We start from the raw sequence: 16,813 nt of genomic DNA, 5'->3' as shown, positions 1-16,813 counted from the left end.
TCTTACTGTAATTAAAATTCATACCACCAAACATGTCTGAGGATATCACTTACCTAATATACATAAAGCTCTAGGTCCTATTTTCTGGCTATATGTGGGGAATTAGGAAACTGGGGAAAACACCAACTAATGAAAAGATATTTACAACAGTGGTTTAATCACCTCTCTTATGATTCAACTTGTTAGGACTTTTCCATAATTTATAAATAGGTGATGTCATGAAACAAATCATAGTTTGTTATGTTAAAAGTACCCAAAATCTAAGCACTGCATGGAATCTAAGACTTAAAGATAAAATTGACCCCAGATGTTGCTTATTACACCCCTTGCTAAAAGAAGTTGCCAAATTATTAAAAGGAGACTGCCCACAAAATGGATAAACACCCTGAAAAATCTACCAAGCTAATTTTGGCATTCAAAGAACCCAAACTGTTCCCACTCCTTTTTAAAATAGTGTTTCACTATTTGTGTTTATGTGTATATGAATATGACTGCATGTGTGGATGTACATGTGGAGGTCAGAGGACAATCTGTGGTAACTGAATCCCTTAACCATGTGGGTTCTGGATACAGAATGAGGTCATCAGGCTTGGAGGCAAACCCCCTTGGGTGTTGAGTCATCTCACTGGCACAACCTTCCCTTTTGCTATCTTCATTCACTTTGTATGGCTATGGTCCTGATTCCCTTATTTTTTAACAGAGATCATCACAGCAGTTTCTACTTAATATTACTCCTTGAAGTAGCAGGCTAGAATATAGAGCTTGTCATATATTAAACCCAAGGAAAACCATGAGCCATTTACACAGTTCTGATCATCAGATACTTTAGCCTCTCCCAACTCTCCTGTAAGAGACTTAATTCTGGTGGTTTGTTATTGAATTTGTTCGTGTTCTTTTGTTCTCTATGACCTCCACTTCCACAAGTAAGTCATCATTAGAAAACAACAGAACCTATCCATGTAAGTAACGAAACAAACAAGAACTGCTTCCTTCACAGAGTTGTCTATGATGGCTAAACCAGTGGGGAAACATGGCTGTCCATGAACATTATCTCAGATTTTAAATATCCCAATGCTCAGGCCTCATTCCAATGTCTGCAACATAGAGTTAACATGAGAACCATTAAATTTAATCTGCTTGCATAGCCCTTTAACCAGATTAACATAAACAACAACAAAAAACCCAAAACCAGAATCCCCAATCTTGACTTCTATACAGAATTCAGAAACTTCCCAGACTGGGATCTGCTTCTAATTGTGCAGCATGTTCTCTCTGATTACTGAGGGATAGGGCACTTTCCTCCTTCTACAGAATGTAAAACCACAAAGAAGAATTTGAGTGTTCCCAATAATTATGTCTGACACTACAGGGACATCGGATTCCTATCAAGGACTCCTAGGTCCCCAAGATCCTTCTCTTACCTCCAGCAGGTCTATCATCCTGGTCATCTGAGAGTAGATAAGGACCCTATGTCCTTGAGACTTGAGTCGAGTCAACAGGACATCAAGGGCATACAGCTTTCCACTGTCTGTGATGAGGCTCTCCTTGCCTGGGGAGAAAAAAAGGGGTGGGGAAGAAACTTTAATTGCAGCATCAAATCACCCACTGCAAAGCTGTATGCGGCTGAAAATTTCTGTAATCAGGATGCTTGTCTTCCTGAGAACAGGAAAGTGCTCGAGAGAGACTGGAAAGCCATGTCAAACCCTGACTCCAGGAGTGCTTGCTAAGGCCTATTCTGAAGAGCCAGAGACAGCCTCTCAGCTGACAGTGCCGGTTAGGTGTTTGGTCCACATTCTTACTGAGGAGACACCAAACACACAACGCTCTCTACCTAACAAGTATAACAAGTGCTGTAAGTAATACCTCAAGACTCTACTCTAGAAACTTGCTGCTTCTAATTCTGTGCTCATGCTGGTTTGAGACTCACAGGAATGCTTGGTCCCCAGTTAGTGAACTGTTTGGAAAAGATTAGCATGTGTGGCCTTGTTAAAGGAGGTGTCACTGGGGGTGGGGTTTGAGGTTTCCAAAGGCCAAGTGAGGCCATCCCTTTCCCTCTCTACTTCCAACTTGCAGGAAAGACATGTTCTCAGCTACTGCACCAGCACCATGTTTGTCTGCCTGCTGCCATGCTCCCTGCCAGGTGGCTCATAGATTCACCTGCTAGAACTTTAAGCCCCTACCTAATTGCTTTCTTTTATAAGTTGCATTAATCATGGTATCTCTTCACAGCAATAGAATAGCTATGACACAGGTTATGTCTTGAATGTATGAGAACAGACAGTGGCAAGGGAATCTGTCTGGAGATAATGTAAACACAAAGAAATGCAAATAAATGTGTCCACCCTCAACACCCTCCAATAACTGGCTATCAATTCCAGGGCCATCTGTCCACCATGTACTCTTTCAATGAGCCCTACTCCCAGTTTCTCAGAAAGAACAGACTTTAAGCTTCTGTGAAACAAAACTGCTTTCGCTCACTATTTTGTGTTTTTTTTTTTTTCCTTTCCTCTTCCCATATGAAACACATTTCAGTCAGAGATCTTTTAAGAACACAACTCCCAAGTTTCATCTTATCCATTCAGTACCATTCACTCACATCATATTCCAGGAAGGAGAGTTTCCTGTTTGCAGACCGTTCATAAACATGTCCTGAACAATTGCTGCATCAAGAGGGGAAGAAAGGAGGCTTGAAGGGTTGCATAAGAGCCTATATGAAAGTGGCTGGGGACATACACACAAATAATACAGAGAACTATATACTGGCAACTACCTCACAAAAGTAAAAGAAAAAAACTATTAAGTCAAACTGTCCATCCTTAGTTTTCGGGACTGAACTGCAAAGGCCAAATACTGACAACAGTCCAAGAATTCTCAACTGTCATTCTTGCCACTATTTGCCAAGTACATAATTATTGTCTACATTGAACAAGAACGGATGTGCTGACAGCACTATAACAAATCACCAGCTGCTCTGTTTTTGCTACAAAGCTACGGGTCCTGGATGTTTACTCCTCTGCACTGAAGCCTTTCCCACCTTCGGAATGCTGCCAGGACACGCTGCCCCCCCTCCCCGCTGCTGCTCCACACCTTTGTTCAGCTTCTTTGTTTGCTCCTGTTTAGATTACTGAAATGCTCTTCTCTCTGCTGTCTCCTTACAAGCACAATCAAATGACTGCAGCCGGGCAAGAGCAAGTGCTAAACTTTCTCCCTGGCACCAGACAAGGAGGCCAGTGGAAATCAGGCAGCAATGCTTTTGGAACAATTCAAGAAGTTCCCTTCTCCCCCTAATTCCTTCTCTACTTGATTGTCAGGAGAGCCAGTCATTTTTTTTTTTTTTTTTTCCTTTTTTCTTGTTTTTAAATTTTCAGTCACTGAATGGGAGTGGGCAAGCTAAGCTCTTCATGTTTTTACAGCATTCTTGTGTCTTCTCTCCCTTCAGTACAAATCACCAGCAGAACATACACAAATCGGTATGGTGTCTAGAGTCTGAAAAGCATCAACTGACTTTGTAATAAAAGATTTATTTTTATGTGTATATGTCCTGGCTAATTTTATGTCAACTTGACCCAAGCTAGAGTTATAGGAAAGCACAGAATATCTGGCCATAAGGCATTTTCATAATTAGTGATAGCCAGCCCATTGTGGGTAGTGGGTGACTATTTAAAAAAAAAAGCAGACTGAGCAAGCCAGTAAGCATCACCCCTCCATAGGCTCTGCATCAGCTCCTGCCTCCAGGTCGCTGCCCTGCTTCAGTTCCCGTTCTGACTTCTTCCACTGATGAACAGTGACGTGTAAGCACAAGCCAATAAACCCTGTCCTCTCAAGTTGCTTTGATCATGGTGTTTCATCACAGCAACAGCAACCCCAAGACAGTAAGTATATTTGCCTACATGTATATATGTATACCATGTATATGCCTGGTATCTATGGAGTCAAAGGAGAGCATCAGACTTTGTAAGCCACCGTGTGAATGCTGGGAACAAAACCTAGGTCCTTTGCAGGAGCAGTGAATTCCCTTAAGATGGGAGCTCTCTAGCCCCTGACTTAAAACCATGTAACAGTCTTCATACCCCCCTGCTTCCCAGAGTATTTTTAGTTTGAGAAATAGAATGGACCAATGCTAGGATTCTAAAAGTACAGAGGTAAAGACACAAACACACATGAAGATGAACTCAAATACACAAAAGCAGCAAGCATTGGCAGCTTATCACTGTGTAGCTGAGGGAAGTGGAGGCAAGCAGACTAGATCTGGCTTTTTGTTTGTTTGTTTGTTTTGTTTTTTTGTGGTTCTGGGGATCAAACACAGGGTTCATACATGCAAAGTATGTGAGCCTTAGACCAAAAGGACCGGTCTGGACTGTTTTAAAATCAAAGGCTCCAAAGAAACTGACTTGAACCAAGAGGATAAACCACTTATGCAAACAAACATATTTCTGAGTTCTCCAGTGAGTGTGCTAAACAGATCAAATCAGTGTCTAGCATTTGTTCTTACATATGCAGAAAAACAGGCTTCTTTCACCATCCACACTGTTGTCTTTAGGACCTGGTATATACATCATCCAATTTTTAAGAGCTGCCAAGGTGTGCTATACGAAAGCATTACCTGTGGCTAAGCGGGGCACAAAGCCAGGAGAAGCATAATTCCCAAGAGATCAAGCAGTTTTGCCCAGTCAAACCCAGGCCAAGCCTATTCTTTAAAATAGGACCTCAAATGATACCAAAACAACCAGATCTATCCTCTCTTATAATCTTTCCAGCAATTATATGGTATTCATATACTGTCCACAGCTTAGGACTCTGTTCAGGGACAAGACAAAAAGACTAAACATTGCTCTTCTCCAAGCAAAGAAGCCCTCTGAAAGGCTGAAGCCTGCAGAAGCAATCAACGTATGAAACTCAGGAATTTTTGGTCAATCTTTCGAAGACTACACCTTTCCCAGGGAAACAAAAAAAAATGTAAAAGTATAGAAGAAAGAGATAAAACACAGACAGGTTCAAGTGATACCCTCCCTGGCCCTACCCCACCCCTGCTAGTCCACAGAGCACAATGGGGTCAGTGAGGAGCTTGTCGGTTCTCACAGTAAACAGCCAGTGAGGCTGGTGCTTTTTATCGATGCAAAAAGAACTCAGACACTTCCTGCTATTTAAACAAGGTCCATTTTTCTTTCAAAGAACAGGAAAAGCCACAAGAGATTCCCACAGCGCCAGCAATAAGCCTTCTACTCCTATACTGGGAACTAAAGAATCAGAATGAAGGAAGAAGAAATAAATAGGGTATACTTGCTTCTTTTGGCACCCATGCTTCTTTCCTACCTGCATGTCTGTGGTGACCATTCTGTCCTGCTTTATGCTTGGGCTTTCCCCTTAACTTTCAAACACTTTTACCCACTACTTTCATGTATTGTAAGTCACTCCCGAGGCCATGTGCAATATAGATTTTACATACCCAAACAGACATCTTATAGTCAAAGTACTCTAAAGGACAGTCAACAGGAATAGAAAACCTTCAGAAAAGTTAGCCTCCGCATAGGAATCCAGCTGTCACTTATAGCAGATGCTCCCTGTGAAAGCATAGTTCAGCATGTTTCCATTAAATTTCAGTAGTCTGGACAATCAAGCTAGCACTGTAGCTCTAAGCTACACTTTGCAGCAGGTGTAAAGTGCATCAGGCTGTGAACCCTCTGTGTTCAACTTCCTTAAGTGCAGTCTCACTGAAGCAAAGATGAAAACCTAGTTTCCTTTCAACCCTGGACCTTGACCCCAGGGGGTCTGGGAATCTGCTAGTGTTTTGGCACAAAACATAATGTTTTTCCTCTTGTTATCATTTAGATCTTTAGGCCTTGTGCAGGACACTGTTTGTGCTACTTAAACTAGCTCTCTGGGAGTGACGACATTCTCATTCACCCACCAACAATGGCACAAGACAACTACACTCATTCGACCTGAGGCCTTTCCTAAACTTTGCAATTTTTTTTTTGGGGGGGGGAGAGTCTCTGAGGTGGGTGGAACATGGGTCTTGTGCTTAAAAAGTGGCATTATTTTCTTATCAAAGGAGAGAACTCAAGAACAAATCTAGAAATATTTCTCTTCTCAACTTTCCACTCAAGACACAAGTTACCTGTATAAATTTTACTTATAAATTAAAGGTGGGAAGAGAGACAGAAACCTCATGAACTCTGAATACCAAACACTGGAAACTATCACATTGGCTTTCTCTATGTTCTTCTCTTACCAAAGCTGGGAACATGCTCCCAGGGGGCAGAAAACTTACCTGGAATTCTGATGAAAGACCAGCCATTCTGGGGCCTGATGCTCCAAAGACCTCCAGCTGGCTCTGGGAAGAACTGTGACCTACGATTTAGCCAATCCGTAGCCAGCTCAGGAGCCCCATTCAACAAACACTGCTTGGCAGCAAGACTCCCTCCCTCCTTCAGAACTCTTCTCTCATACTCTGCACTTCTGTCATTACAGTAAGAATCCAATGGCACTGCGGTGACCTGCAGGACAAAAATCACATTTTTTTCACACACACACACCAAGCCTTCAGGGGACTTCAACTTTTTTTTCCTTGCTTCTAAGGATCTCATGCAGCCTAGGATGGCCTCCAAATTCTCAAGAAGTCAATGGCAACCTTCAACAACTAGCTGATCCTATTACCTTCACTATCCAGTGTGGGATTATAGGCAAATTTCAGGCTTCTGAATGCTAAGCAAGCACTCTACTAACAACTGAGCTTTATCCCTAGGCCCAGAACTCTGGACCAATATGGATAATCTCAGGAAGCTGGCTTTAAATTTCCTCATTTAACAAAATAAGATGATGCCTATGACTGACTCTGGGTAAAATGGAAATCTCTAATAAATGAACCTACAATCACAAGATAAAAAAAGAAACTGAAACATGTGGATGGATTGGGGTGCTAGTGGGATAGTATTTTAATCTCAATAAACATTTATGACTCACACTCATTACTAGATGTCCTTGACAAAGTAGTATTGGTCACACACAATGGTGATGCTAGAAAGGGAGCTGATGGACAGACATCATTAAGGGATTACATCAATAAGGGACTACAATATTGGTCTGAAACACATGAAGTTTTTTTTTTTTTTTTTTTTTTTTGGGGGGGGGGGGGGGACAGGGTCTTAACTATGTAGCTCTGGCTGTCCTAGAACTCACTCTGTATACCAGGCTAGCCTCAAACTCACACAGATACTTCTGCCTCTACCTCCCAAGTGCTGGGATTAAAGGCATCTGCCATTATCACCTGGCTATGCCTGAAGCTATCTTTAATGTTTTCTGGCAAGAACTCTTTGTTTACCGATACTTTTTGTGGACAGCTCTAAAAAAAGGGAAGACTTCTTTCAAGCCATGCTGGAGAAGAAATATGGGACACAGAGAGTAGAGATTACCAGCAAGCAGTGTATTCATTTCCTGGCTAAGGCAGAGACTGCACAAAATTCTTATGTCATTATATAGTACAACCTAATAAAACTAAAATGTGGCCTTCCCAATGAAGAAAGGGCTCTTTGCCAACTTAGAAACACAGGCTCATCCTTTCTCAGCTCTCTGTGAAATCATCTGATAAGAAGCCTGTTGAACGTAACTTCTTGTTAAAATGTAAAGGCTATGGTTGGTGATCTACCATGCCCATTCACTGTAAGCAGTAAATTACTCAGGCAAAGCTTAAAAATAAAGGGATGGGGGCGAAAATGGGTGTATAATCAGCTGAGTGTATAGAGAGACAAGGTGTGGGAGAGATCAGAACAGAGCATGTGCTGTACCTAGTTAGGTAATTCTATTACTTCTTGAAAGACAGGTACTTAGGAAATCTGTTTTGCTATTAACTGCTCTATTTTCATGAGAATCAACCTTTAGAGCAGCGATCCTGAAGTTTGGATATGCTGAAGAACCTTGATGGGAACAGTTGGCAGATGTGAATCTAGAAGGGGGGGGGGTCCAAATTTGATCTAGGTTAACAAACACTCAGGTTATGAAGCCAGACCTAGACAATGCTGCTAGCTGAACATGGGGTTGCAGGTGCTTCTTCTAAGAGCTACAGGATACTAAGAACTGATAAACAGTCTCATTTATCAATAGCCAGAAAATAAACAGCACTAACTGGCAGATGGAGAGGAACTGAATTTCTTAGTGAGCAGTGCCATCTACAGTTCAGTTGCAAAACTACCTAAGGCCACAGCAAAGAGCCTAGAGCTCAGGGTTAAACAAGTTTATGCATACAAGTACTAGGAAGTCTTACTACTTTTGTTTCCTCCTGAATGTTTTTGTTATTGTTTTTCCTTTTTGTTCACTTTACTTTTCCATGGATACTTATAAAGATGGAAATACAGAGCAGGATTATAAAAACACACACTCTCTCTCTTCCTCTGATAGTTTACCTACTTGGCAATCCAGCAGACTTAGAGCCAGAGCAGACCTCTCTCATGTAGGATGGAAGTCACATTGCCTCAAAATTTCTAACAACTGTACTTCCATAAAAATAATTAAATCAGCGGCTCAACCTTAGGGGAAGGTTCTACAAATGTTCGAACAGCATGAACTCCTGAATGTGTAAAACACTCCATTTTCCCTCCTGACTACATCACTATCCTTGAATGGGGATTGAACCTAGGAACTTGCTCATGTTAGGTAAGAACTCTTCTACAAAGCTACCCCCACTACCCCTTTTTGTTGTGAGGCAGGTCTCTCGTGTAGTTCAACTATCCTGGAACTCATAATCCTCCTCTCTTAGCTTCCTGAATTATGGGATTACAGGCTTGAGCCACCCATACTGGACAGTGGTGAGTAATACTGGAATATTCTACTTGTAAAGACAATCCCTTTAGCTTCACCTTATTTTCTAGTTACAAAACAGAAACACAATCAAACTCAAAACAAACTGGAATCACTGGGCCACAATTTCAAAATGGAAAGTCAGAAACTAGATACTCAGAATGAAGGACAATGCAAGATCAGTGACACAGGCAGAATGCTCTCCTGCTAAGGACTTGTTGTATATAGGAACTCCTAATCGTTTTAAAAGCAAACTGTTTTCAGTTATAAACTTTCAATGCTGCTGACATCCTTCCAAGTCTAGTGCTAAATATCCATTACATGTGTGCCTGATACCCATGGAGATCAAAGAGGGGTCAGATCCCTTGGAACTAGAGTGATTAGTAATGACCAATTTACCATGAATTGAACCCAAGACACGATTCTCTCTCTCTCTCTCCTCTCTCTCTCTCTCTCTCTCTCCTCTCTCTCTCTCTCTCTCTCATAGTTTTTGATAAGCTTCGGAGATGATTCCTGGCTCAAGATATATACATGGAATATTATAGAATATCATAGTCTAAATGTGTGAGCTGTATACTTTGAAGGTCCAAAAGAGCAAAAAGGTTCATTTCTACTTAGAATAAATCCTGCTTGTAAGTTAGCTCCATCCTAGATAGCTTGCACTCATTCTGCAAATCCTGATGGTGTAGAAAGCGCAGCAATGAGGCATAACATACCATCCTTCCCTCCCTACAAATGAAAAAGCATCCTGCATCTAGGCCAGGCATATCCAACCTGTGCTTGCAGGCCAGGTGCATTCAGATAGCTAATAAACCAATCTGTTGTACATGACAGCATCGTATCACAATGTCAAAAGGTTGTACCACTTGCAACTCTCATATGCCAATCCCATGCTTTGCTTCACTGACCTAAATTACTGTAGTTGGAGGAGTTGCTTCATCAGGCATTTAGGGCGTCCTTCCTGACAAGTGTATTCCTGCCCTGGCTATGGGAGCATGACTGCTCCAAACATTTCTGGGTTTTGGTGAGATGACTGCCCAGGATCTTTCTTACTGCTAACCTTGTAGAACTATTTCTCAGCTATTGATAAACAGCTCCTTCCTCAATGGAAGTCACCCCAGAACACACACCAATGAAATGACTTCTATCAATGGCAGGCCAGTCAAGGTTCCAAGGAAATCAATTTCTCTTTCCTCACCAAATGTTTACGATCAGCAGAATGAAAGGTACCTCATGAAATACCAGTCCCTAGGACTGATATGAAAGGTGAAGCCTAGTTATGTGTGAATTAAATATTCAGACACGATTAAAATTCTCACATCCTCAATTACTCCTATTTTCATGTTCAGCACATGCTACACGAGAAAAACTACAAATATGAGGAACGAGACTTGCATAGGAAAAGAGGGTGGTGAGTTTTCTACTATTCCCTGAAGATCACCACACATTTACAGTAATCACAACTCCCTCCAAGTGACACTTATTATTCTCTAGAGAAAGTGTACCAACAGCCATGGCAGTTCAGACTTCTGTCTAGCCTCTGTAAAAAAAAAAAAACACTTGAGTTTTCTTTTCTCTCCTCCTTCCCTTGTGAGACAAGGCTTGACTTGAACTTACAACTAACTTGCCTTAACCAACCAATGCTAGAATGATAGAGATGTAAGCCACTATGCTTCAGCCCAGGTCTGATGTTCATATTTTTGTTGGTTTAAATTTCTAATTTTGGGAAGAATGTTTTAGAGTACAGTAGGTCATAGAGATTTAGGAAGTCTTGAGAGGTAACAAATATATCTTATGTGTATAAAGACAATTTTACATACATAATGATTTAGTGGCTTTTATTTGCTCTATGGCATACTAGGAATAAAGTTTTGGCATTCCTCTCCCAGAAACCTAAGCCTCCTCACTTAAGAGCTTAGTACAGAGATCAGGTTAAAAGAGAATGAAATCAACCATGCAATAGTGAAGCCTGAAGACTGCTTTCTACACAGTACCTGGCTTTAGTTACTTTTTTTATAACGTCAGTCCTAAGAATGCTCTGGAGGAACAGGATACATACAGATTCAAAATACTTTTCCATAAATATATAGCAAAGCCAAAAGTGGCATGGAAATTACACTCAAACAGCACAGGACCAGTAGACAGAAATCTAGGTGGGCAGTAGTCCATGGGACTCAGTACTTCATTTCTATTCTTCATCTTTCTTTAGGCCCTTTGTCAGATTCTGTTTTAGTATGGTTAATAAAGTACGCAAACTGATAAAAATAATGGCAAACAAATGTGTGCAATGAAGACTTTAGAGTTCCTTTTTTGGACAGAACTGTGAAATAGAGAGTGGAGGAACAAGGTAACACAAAAGGGAAAGGGCTCCTTAGCTAACGCTATTGTCGCAGGAGCAGAAGAAAACAGCTAGTTGGGAAAACAGAAACGTGTTCTTTGTTTTGTCACATCACTACTCTGCCTTTCTCCTTTCACATACTTCTTTATGGAGTAGGGAGAATTCTTGTCTGGCTGTGACCAATGAGGAAAAGAAAGGAAGTAGAAGAGGGAGGCAGAGTACTCTATCTAGTGAACCAAAGGAAGCCTCTCAGAGCTGTTTGTCAGCAATCTTGGAGAACTGTTTGGACAAACAGGGTATGGGAAGATACAGACAGATACTCAAAGTTGAAACCACAATAAAAACATCACAACTACCACCATACCCCTAGAAAAAAAAGAGTAACTACTGAATGGTAAGATGTAGCAGCCACTGTTTAGATGGAGCACATCTGGGCACCACAGTCCAGGCAAGACTGTTGAAGGAGTGAGGAAACACCAGACTGGGGAACTGCCTGACCCTGGAGTGACTGTCCTCAGATAAGGAAGGCCAGATGAACTCTTCTACTAACTGAGCCACCATCCTATGACAATCTTAAAAAACAAAAGACAACAACAACAACAAAAACCCTCAAAGCAGGTCACAAATGGCTTCCTTTTTTCCTGGGCCTACTGCTGGAAACTGATCTTCTGACAGATGGTTTGTCCCATATTACAGTTTATAGCCTCTGATTTAATCAAAAGTAGCAATCACCCAACATATATTAATTCTCAAATCTATACATTTCAAGGTGAGGAAGTACTGTCTTGGGAAGGACAGGATCATGGAATTTTCTTGCTTTTAAATTTTTTTGGAAGTATGTCTTACTATGTAATTCAGTCTTATCTTGAACTTACAAGCCTCCCATGTCCTGGGCCCATGCCCAGCTCTTTTCTTTTTACAAACTATAATTGGTAAGTTTTCAAGATCTAAATAGCTTAGAAACTACCCCTTAAGTACTGTGTCTTTTTTTTTTTTTTTTTTTTTTTAAACAGTATTATCTGTTTTATTTCTTTCCTCCTGTGGCACTTACTCGTGGACTGGCCACACACAAAAAAGATGGCAGCTCAGTGAGCAGGCAGCAACGAAGTGAGGAGGTAGCTGATCTCCGTTGATGGACGACCTGGTCTGAGTAACCACTGACTGCTTTACAATGGCTGCTAAAAACAAGAGACTAAAAAGAAAAATACATATATAGGGTTAATAAAGAAAACCAGAAAAAGTCTCATACTGAACATTCAACTTTTTTCCTGGCCAATACTATTAATTCTAAATAATCATTAATCAGAACGAAATATGTAATACATAGTTGAGGCCCATGTGATCTTAGCATACAAAATCAAGTGTCATTTCTAATTCCACTTCCAGAAGATATTTCAGACAAAATACTATGTGTGCTAGGTGGATAGTTGGTTTGTTATGACTAGGGATGCAAACTCAAACCATAACAATAAAAACTAGCTTCTTCTAATTTTCCCTTAAGACAATATAGATAGAATCGGGTGCCCACAATGTCGTGTTCTAGAAAAGTTGGTTCTCTTTGAGATAGTGTCATATTATGTAGCCTTTGATGGCTCAGAATTCTCTACAAAGATCTTCAATTCACCGAGATCCTCTCCTGCCTCTGCTTCCTGAACACTGAAATTAAAGACATGCCAACACTTTTTTTTTTTTTTTTTTTTTTGAGACAAAGTTGCACTATGCAAACTATCTGGCCTACATAACTCACTAGGTAGATCAGGCTGGCAATTAAGCTTGTGGCAACCCTCCTGTTACTGTCTTAAGTGGTGAAGATTACAGAAATGCACCACCATTCTGCCCCCCCCCATTCACACAGAGACAGGAATACAAATGTTCATGAACAGGAAACAATCTCTCTTTAGCCTCCATCAGACAATCAACTAAAAATGTTAATTAAGGCTGGGTAGTGCTGTCAAATGCCTTTAACCAATCCCAGCACTTGGGAGGCAGAGGCAGGAGGATCTCTGTGAATTTGAAGCTAGCCTGGTCTACAGAGCAAAGTTCCAGGAAGCCAGGACTACACAGAGAAACACTGTGACTTTGAAGTTAAAAAAAAAAAAAAAAAAAAAAAAAAAAGTTAATTGAGGCCTAAGGGATGGCTAACAGCACTTGTTGGTATTCTAGAAGATCTAGGTTAGATTCCTAATACCCACACAATAGCTCATACTATCTCTAACTCCAAATCCAGGGGATCCAACACTTTCTCCTGGCCTCCTCAGGTACCATAGACACATTTGGTGCATAGACAAATAAATATGCAGGCAAAATACCCAGCACTAGCACTAGGGAGGCAGAGGCAGGGGGGATCTCTGTTAGAGGCCAGACTAGTCTAAAGAGTGACTAGACAGACTCCACAGCTACACAGAGAAACCCTGTCTCAAAAAAAAAAAAAAAAAAAAAAAGGCTAAGGAAATGATTACCATGACATCTGTTGCCAAAGACAGTAAGTATTAATGTACTAGTGACATTCAATAACAATACTTGCTTTCTGACAATTACCATTTCTGCCAAGGTCTTTAATGGGATATAGCTCAAAAAAAGGTTTTTGCCTCAAAATATATTTCTTGTAATTCTAGGTTTAGTCTTTAAGTAAAAGATTTTTTTTTTAAATCCATATTTACAAGATTTATATGCTCTTCAATACACATTACCACCTAACAAAACAATCCTTGGGAAGCACTCTCAGGATACACACTAATAGAGCTACATTGATAATTGAAGCAACCTTTACTTTCCCTGGGTTTCCCATGGGCATGACCAAATACAAACAGTGGGAAGTTTCTTCCTCTGCCTTTCCCTAATAGATCTAACAATAAAAGTAAAACTTACTTTTATCCTACACTGAATATGTATCTGAATTCATTAAGAGGCCAAGAAAGTGCTATTCTATCATATCTACCTACTTACCTATCACACAATCAGTCTATCTGTATGTCTGATAAATATATGTGTGGCTAGGTATATGCCAGAGCCTGAAACTCCTCAACTATTCTCTATATTGCTGTTTTTGCAATTAAATATTATTTATCTTTGTGTGTGAGTGACGGACAACTTGTTAGATTTAGTTCTTCCCTTCTATCATGTGGGTCCTGGGGATTATACTCAGGTTCTTTGGATTAAACTCTGGTTCTCAGTCTGGGTGGAAAGAACCTTTTCCCCTGAGCCAATGTCTCCCACTGAATCTGGACTTGCCTTAAACATACACCCACCAGGAAGAAAAGGAAGAGAAAGAGGGTGCGGAGGTGGGGGAAGAGGATGAGAAAGAAATAAAGGCGAACTGTATATAGAGATATAACCAATATTTTCTCCTACAAGTTTATACATTCAAATTTTGCTATATATGTACATATTTATCAGACACTTGTATAACTTTTTTTTCTTTGTTGAGACAGGGTCTCAAGTAGCATAGGCTGGCCTCATTCACTATATAAAAGTGGACACACTGAACTCCTGTCTCTACCTGCAAAGTATTGAAATTATTGACATCTGCCCATCAGGAACAGCTAGCACATTATTGCCAGTCATGATCAAATTTTAAAACCCTCAGATACAAAGTGCTTCATACATTTTTATTATCTGGATATTACCTGGATATCAACAAAGTAATTCCTAAGCAAAACCAAAACTGGGCAAATGGTATGCCATAACAACAGCAAAAAAAAAAAAAAAAAAAAAAAAAAAAGGGGGGGCGCTTCTTTTTATTATTTGGAGACAGGATCTCACTATGTTACCCAAGCTGGCTCTGAACTTTCCGTTTGCCTCAGCCTCCCAAGCTGCAAAGATATACAGGCTGGCAAAATTCCCATATACATAATATAAAGGATAAAGGGAAAAGTAAAAGAGACCAAGCCAAGCAGTTCTTCACTGTAACAAAGTTATATAAGAAACATTTACACAGGAAAATACACACACAATATATATGTAATTCAATACATGATACATCCCCTCAGAACACTAGGATTGCTTGCTTTTGTTTTTTGAGAGATGGTTTCTCTGTATAACAATTCTGGCTGTCCTGGAACTCACTCTGGAGACTAGGCTGGCCTCAAACCCACAGAGACTCACCTGCCTCTGCCTCCTCAGTACCCAGTACTGGGATTAAAGGCATGTGCCACCTCCGCCCAGCTGAACACTGGGGTTCTTGAGGATACCATTTAACATTTCTTTTACCAATGCAAAGAAAAGGGAAGTTAAGGCACTAAGTAGACAATTATGCACAGATAATGGCTTACCTTTAACAAAGGGCAGCTACAAAGGTTAGGGAAGGAAAGTGGAAAATCAACTCCAAGAAGAAAATCCTTATTTCTCAGATATCTCTGATGGCATTCCCTGTCTGACTCTCCCCAAAAGCGTAGCTGATGAAGCCTGTAGGAGGCTTTCAGAGACAGGAAAAGAGCTAACCACCTGAAACAAACCACAGACAAATATATGCTTACTCAGTGCTCACAGGCAATTTGGTGGTTCACAACAAGGACCTAACCCACATTATCACACACCATTTGTAAATCTTGAGCATTTTGGAAACAATTCTTTCTTACTTTCAAACAAAGCCATTACATACTTTTGTTCTATATATTCCTTGATATGATTGATGTTTTTAACATAAAATGCTCTATACAGCTATAATAAAAAGCAAATAAATATGAAAAATATTAAGAAAAATTTATCTCAACTTCAAAAATTCTTACTGAAGCCAGTGCTGGGAGGCAAAGGCAGACAGATCTCTGTGAGTTTGAGACCAGCCTGGTCTACAGATCAAGTTCCGGGACAGGCTCCAAAGCAACACAGAGAAACCCTTCTCAAGAAACCAAACCAAACCAAACAAACAAATAAAACCAAACACACAAAAAACTTTTACCATAATAACCATCCTATCAGGAAGACAGTCATTCCTAATGAGTTACCTATTACATTAAAACAATATAATAGGGGCTGGAGAGATGTCTCATAAGTTAAGAACATAGGCTCTTCCAAAGGACCCAGGTTCAATTCCCAGCATCCACATGAAAGCTTACAACTATCTGTAACTCCAGACTCAGGGATATGACACCCTAACACAGACATACACGCAGGCAAAACGCCAATGAACATTAAAAATATATATATTAAACACATTGTAAAAAAAAAAAAAAAACATAATAAAGTCAGTGAAAGCCATTTTGTAAAGAATAAAAATACACAGTTAAATTTCCCAGAATGCTTGAGGTAGTAGCAAGCATATCTATATGCACCTACATGCACACACACATGCACGCGGAAAAGAGATTATAATAATTCTTTTTTATTAGGGAGTGGGTCAAGGTTTCTAGGCTGCTTCCAACACCAGAACCCCTTGCCTCAGCCTGCAAAAAGGCTGAGATTATAGGCATGCACCACCACCATTCTTAGCTCACAAAAAACTACTATGGGGGGGGGGCTTGAAAGGTGTAATATTAAATATTTAATCTCATATTATTTCATTTTTGTCCCTATTTCCAGTTCTTCTATCCTATCAAACAGTAAGCAAACTACTCACCTGGCCAAAAGTCCCTGAAGCATGAGATTTGCCATTTCTGCTGGCGAGACATCAATAAATCGAAGGAAAGAAAAACAGCTTCCTTCATTAATACCTGGAAAATCAAAGAACAATGCTGAGCCTGCCAG

The 16,813-nt window shown here is 40.3% G+C and overlaps 1 protein-coding gene across 3 annotated transcripts in view; it reads right to left on the bottom strand.

The window, feature by feature from the left end:
* Ino80 (INO80 complex ATPase subunit) overlaps positions 1 to 16,813 on the bottom strand; it is a 102,148-nt gene that overhangs the window by 38,902 nt on the left and 46,433 nt on the right. For all 3 annotated transcript variants that reach the window (XM_051183661.1, XM_051183662.1, XM_051183663.1), the window contains 5 exons: positions 16,686 to 16,779; positions 15,403 to 15,574; positions 12,183 to 12,323; positions 6,272 to 6,497; positions 1,422 to 1,549 (listed from right to left, as the gene is read on the bottom strand). In XM_051183661.1, coding sequence (XP_051039618.1) covers positions 1,422 to 1,549; positions 6,272 to 6,497; positions 12,183 to 12,323; positions 15,403 to 15,574; positions 16,686 to 16,779 — 761 coding nt within the window. The remainder of the gene's footprint in view (positions 1 to 1,421; positions 1,550 to 6,271; positions 6,498 to 12,182; positions 12,324 to 15,402; positions 15,575 to 16,685; positions 16,780 to 16,813) is intronic.

This window comes from Phodopus roborovskii, unplaced genomic scaffold (assembly GCF_943737965.1).
Source record: "Phodopus roborovskii unplaced genomic scaffold, PHOROB, whole genome shotgun sequence".
Taxonomy (NCBI): Eukaryota; Metazoa; Chordata; class Mammalia; order Rodentia; family Cricetidae; genus Phodopus; species Phodopus roborovskii.
Note: the sequence above shows the minus strand (reverse complement) of the source record. Positions and strands in the feature narration are given on the sequence as shown.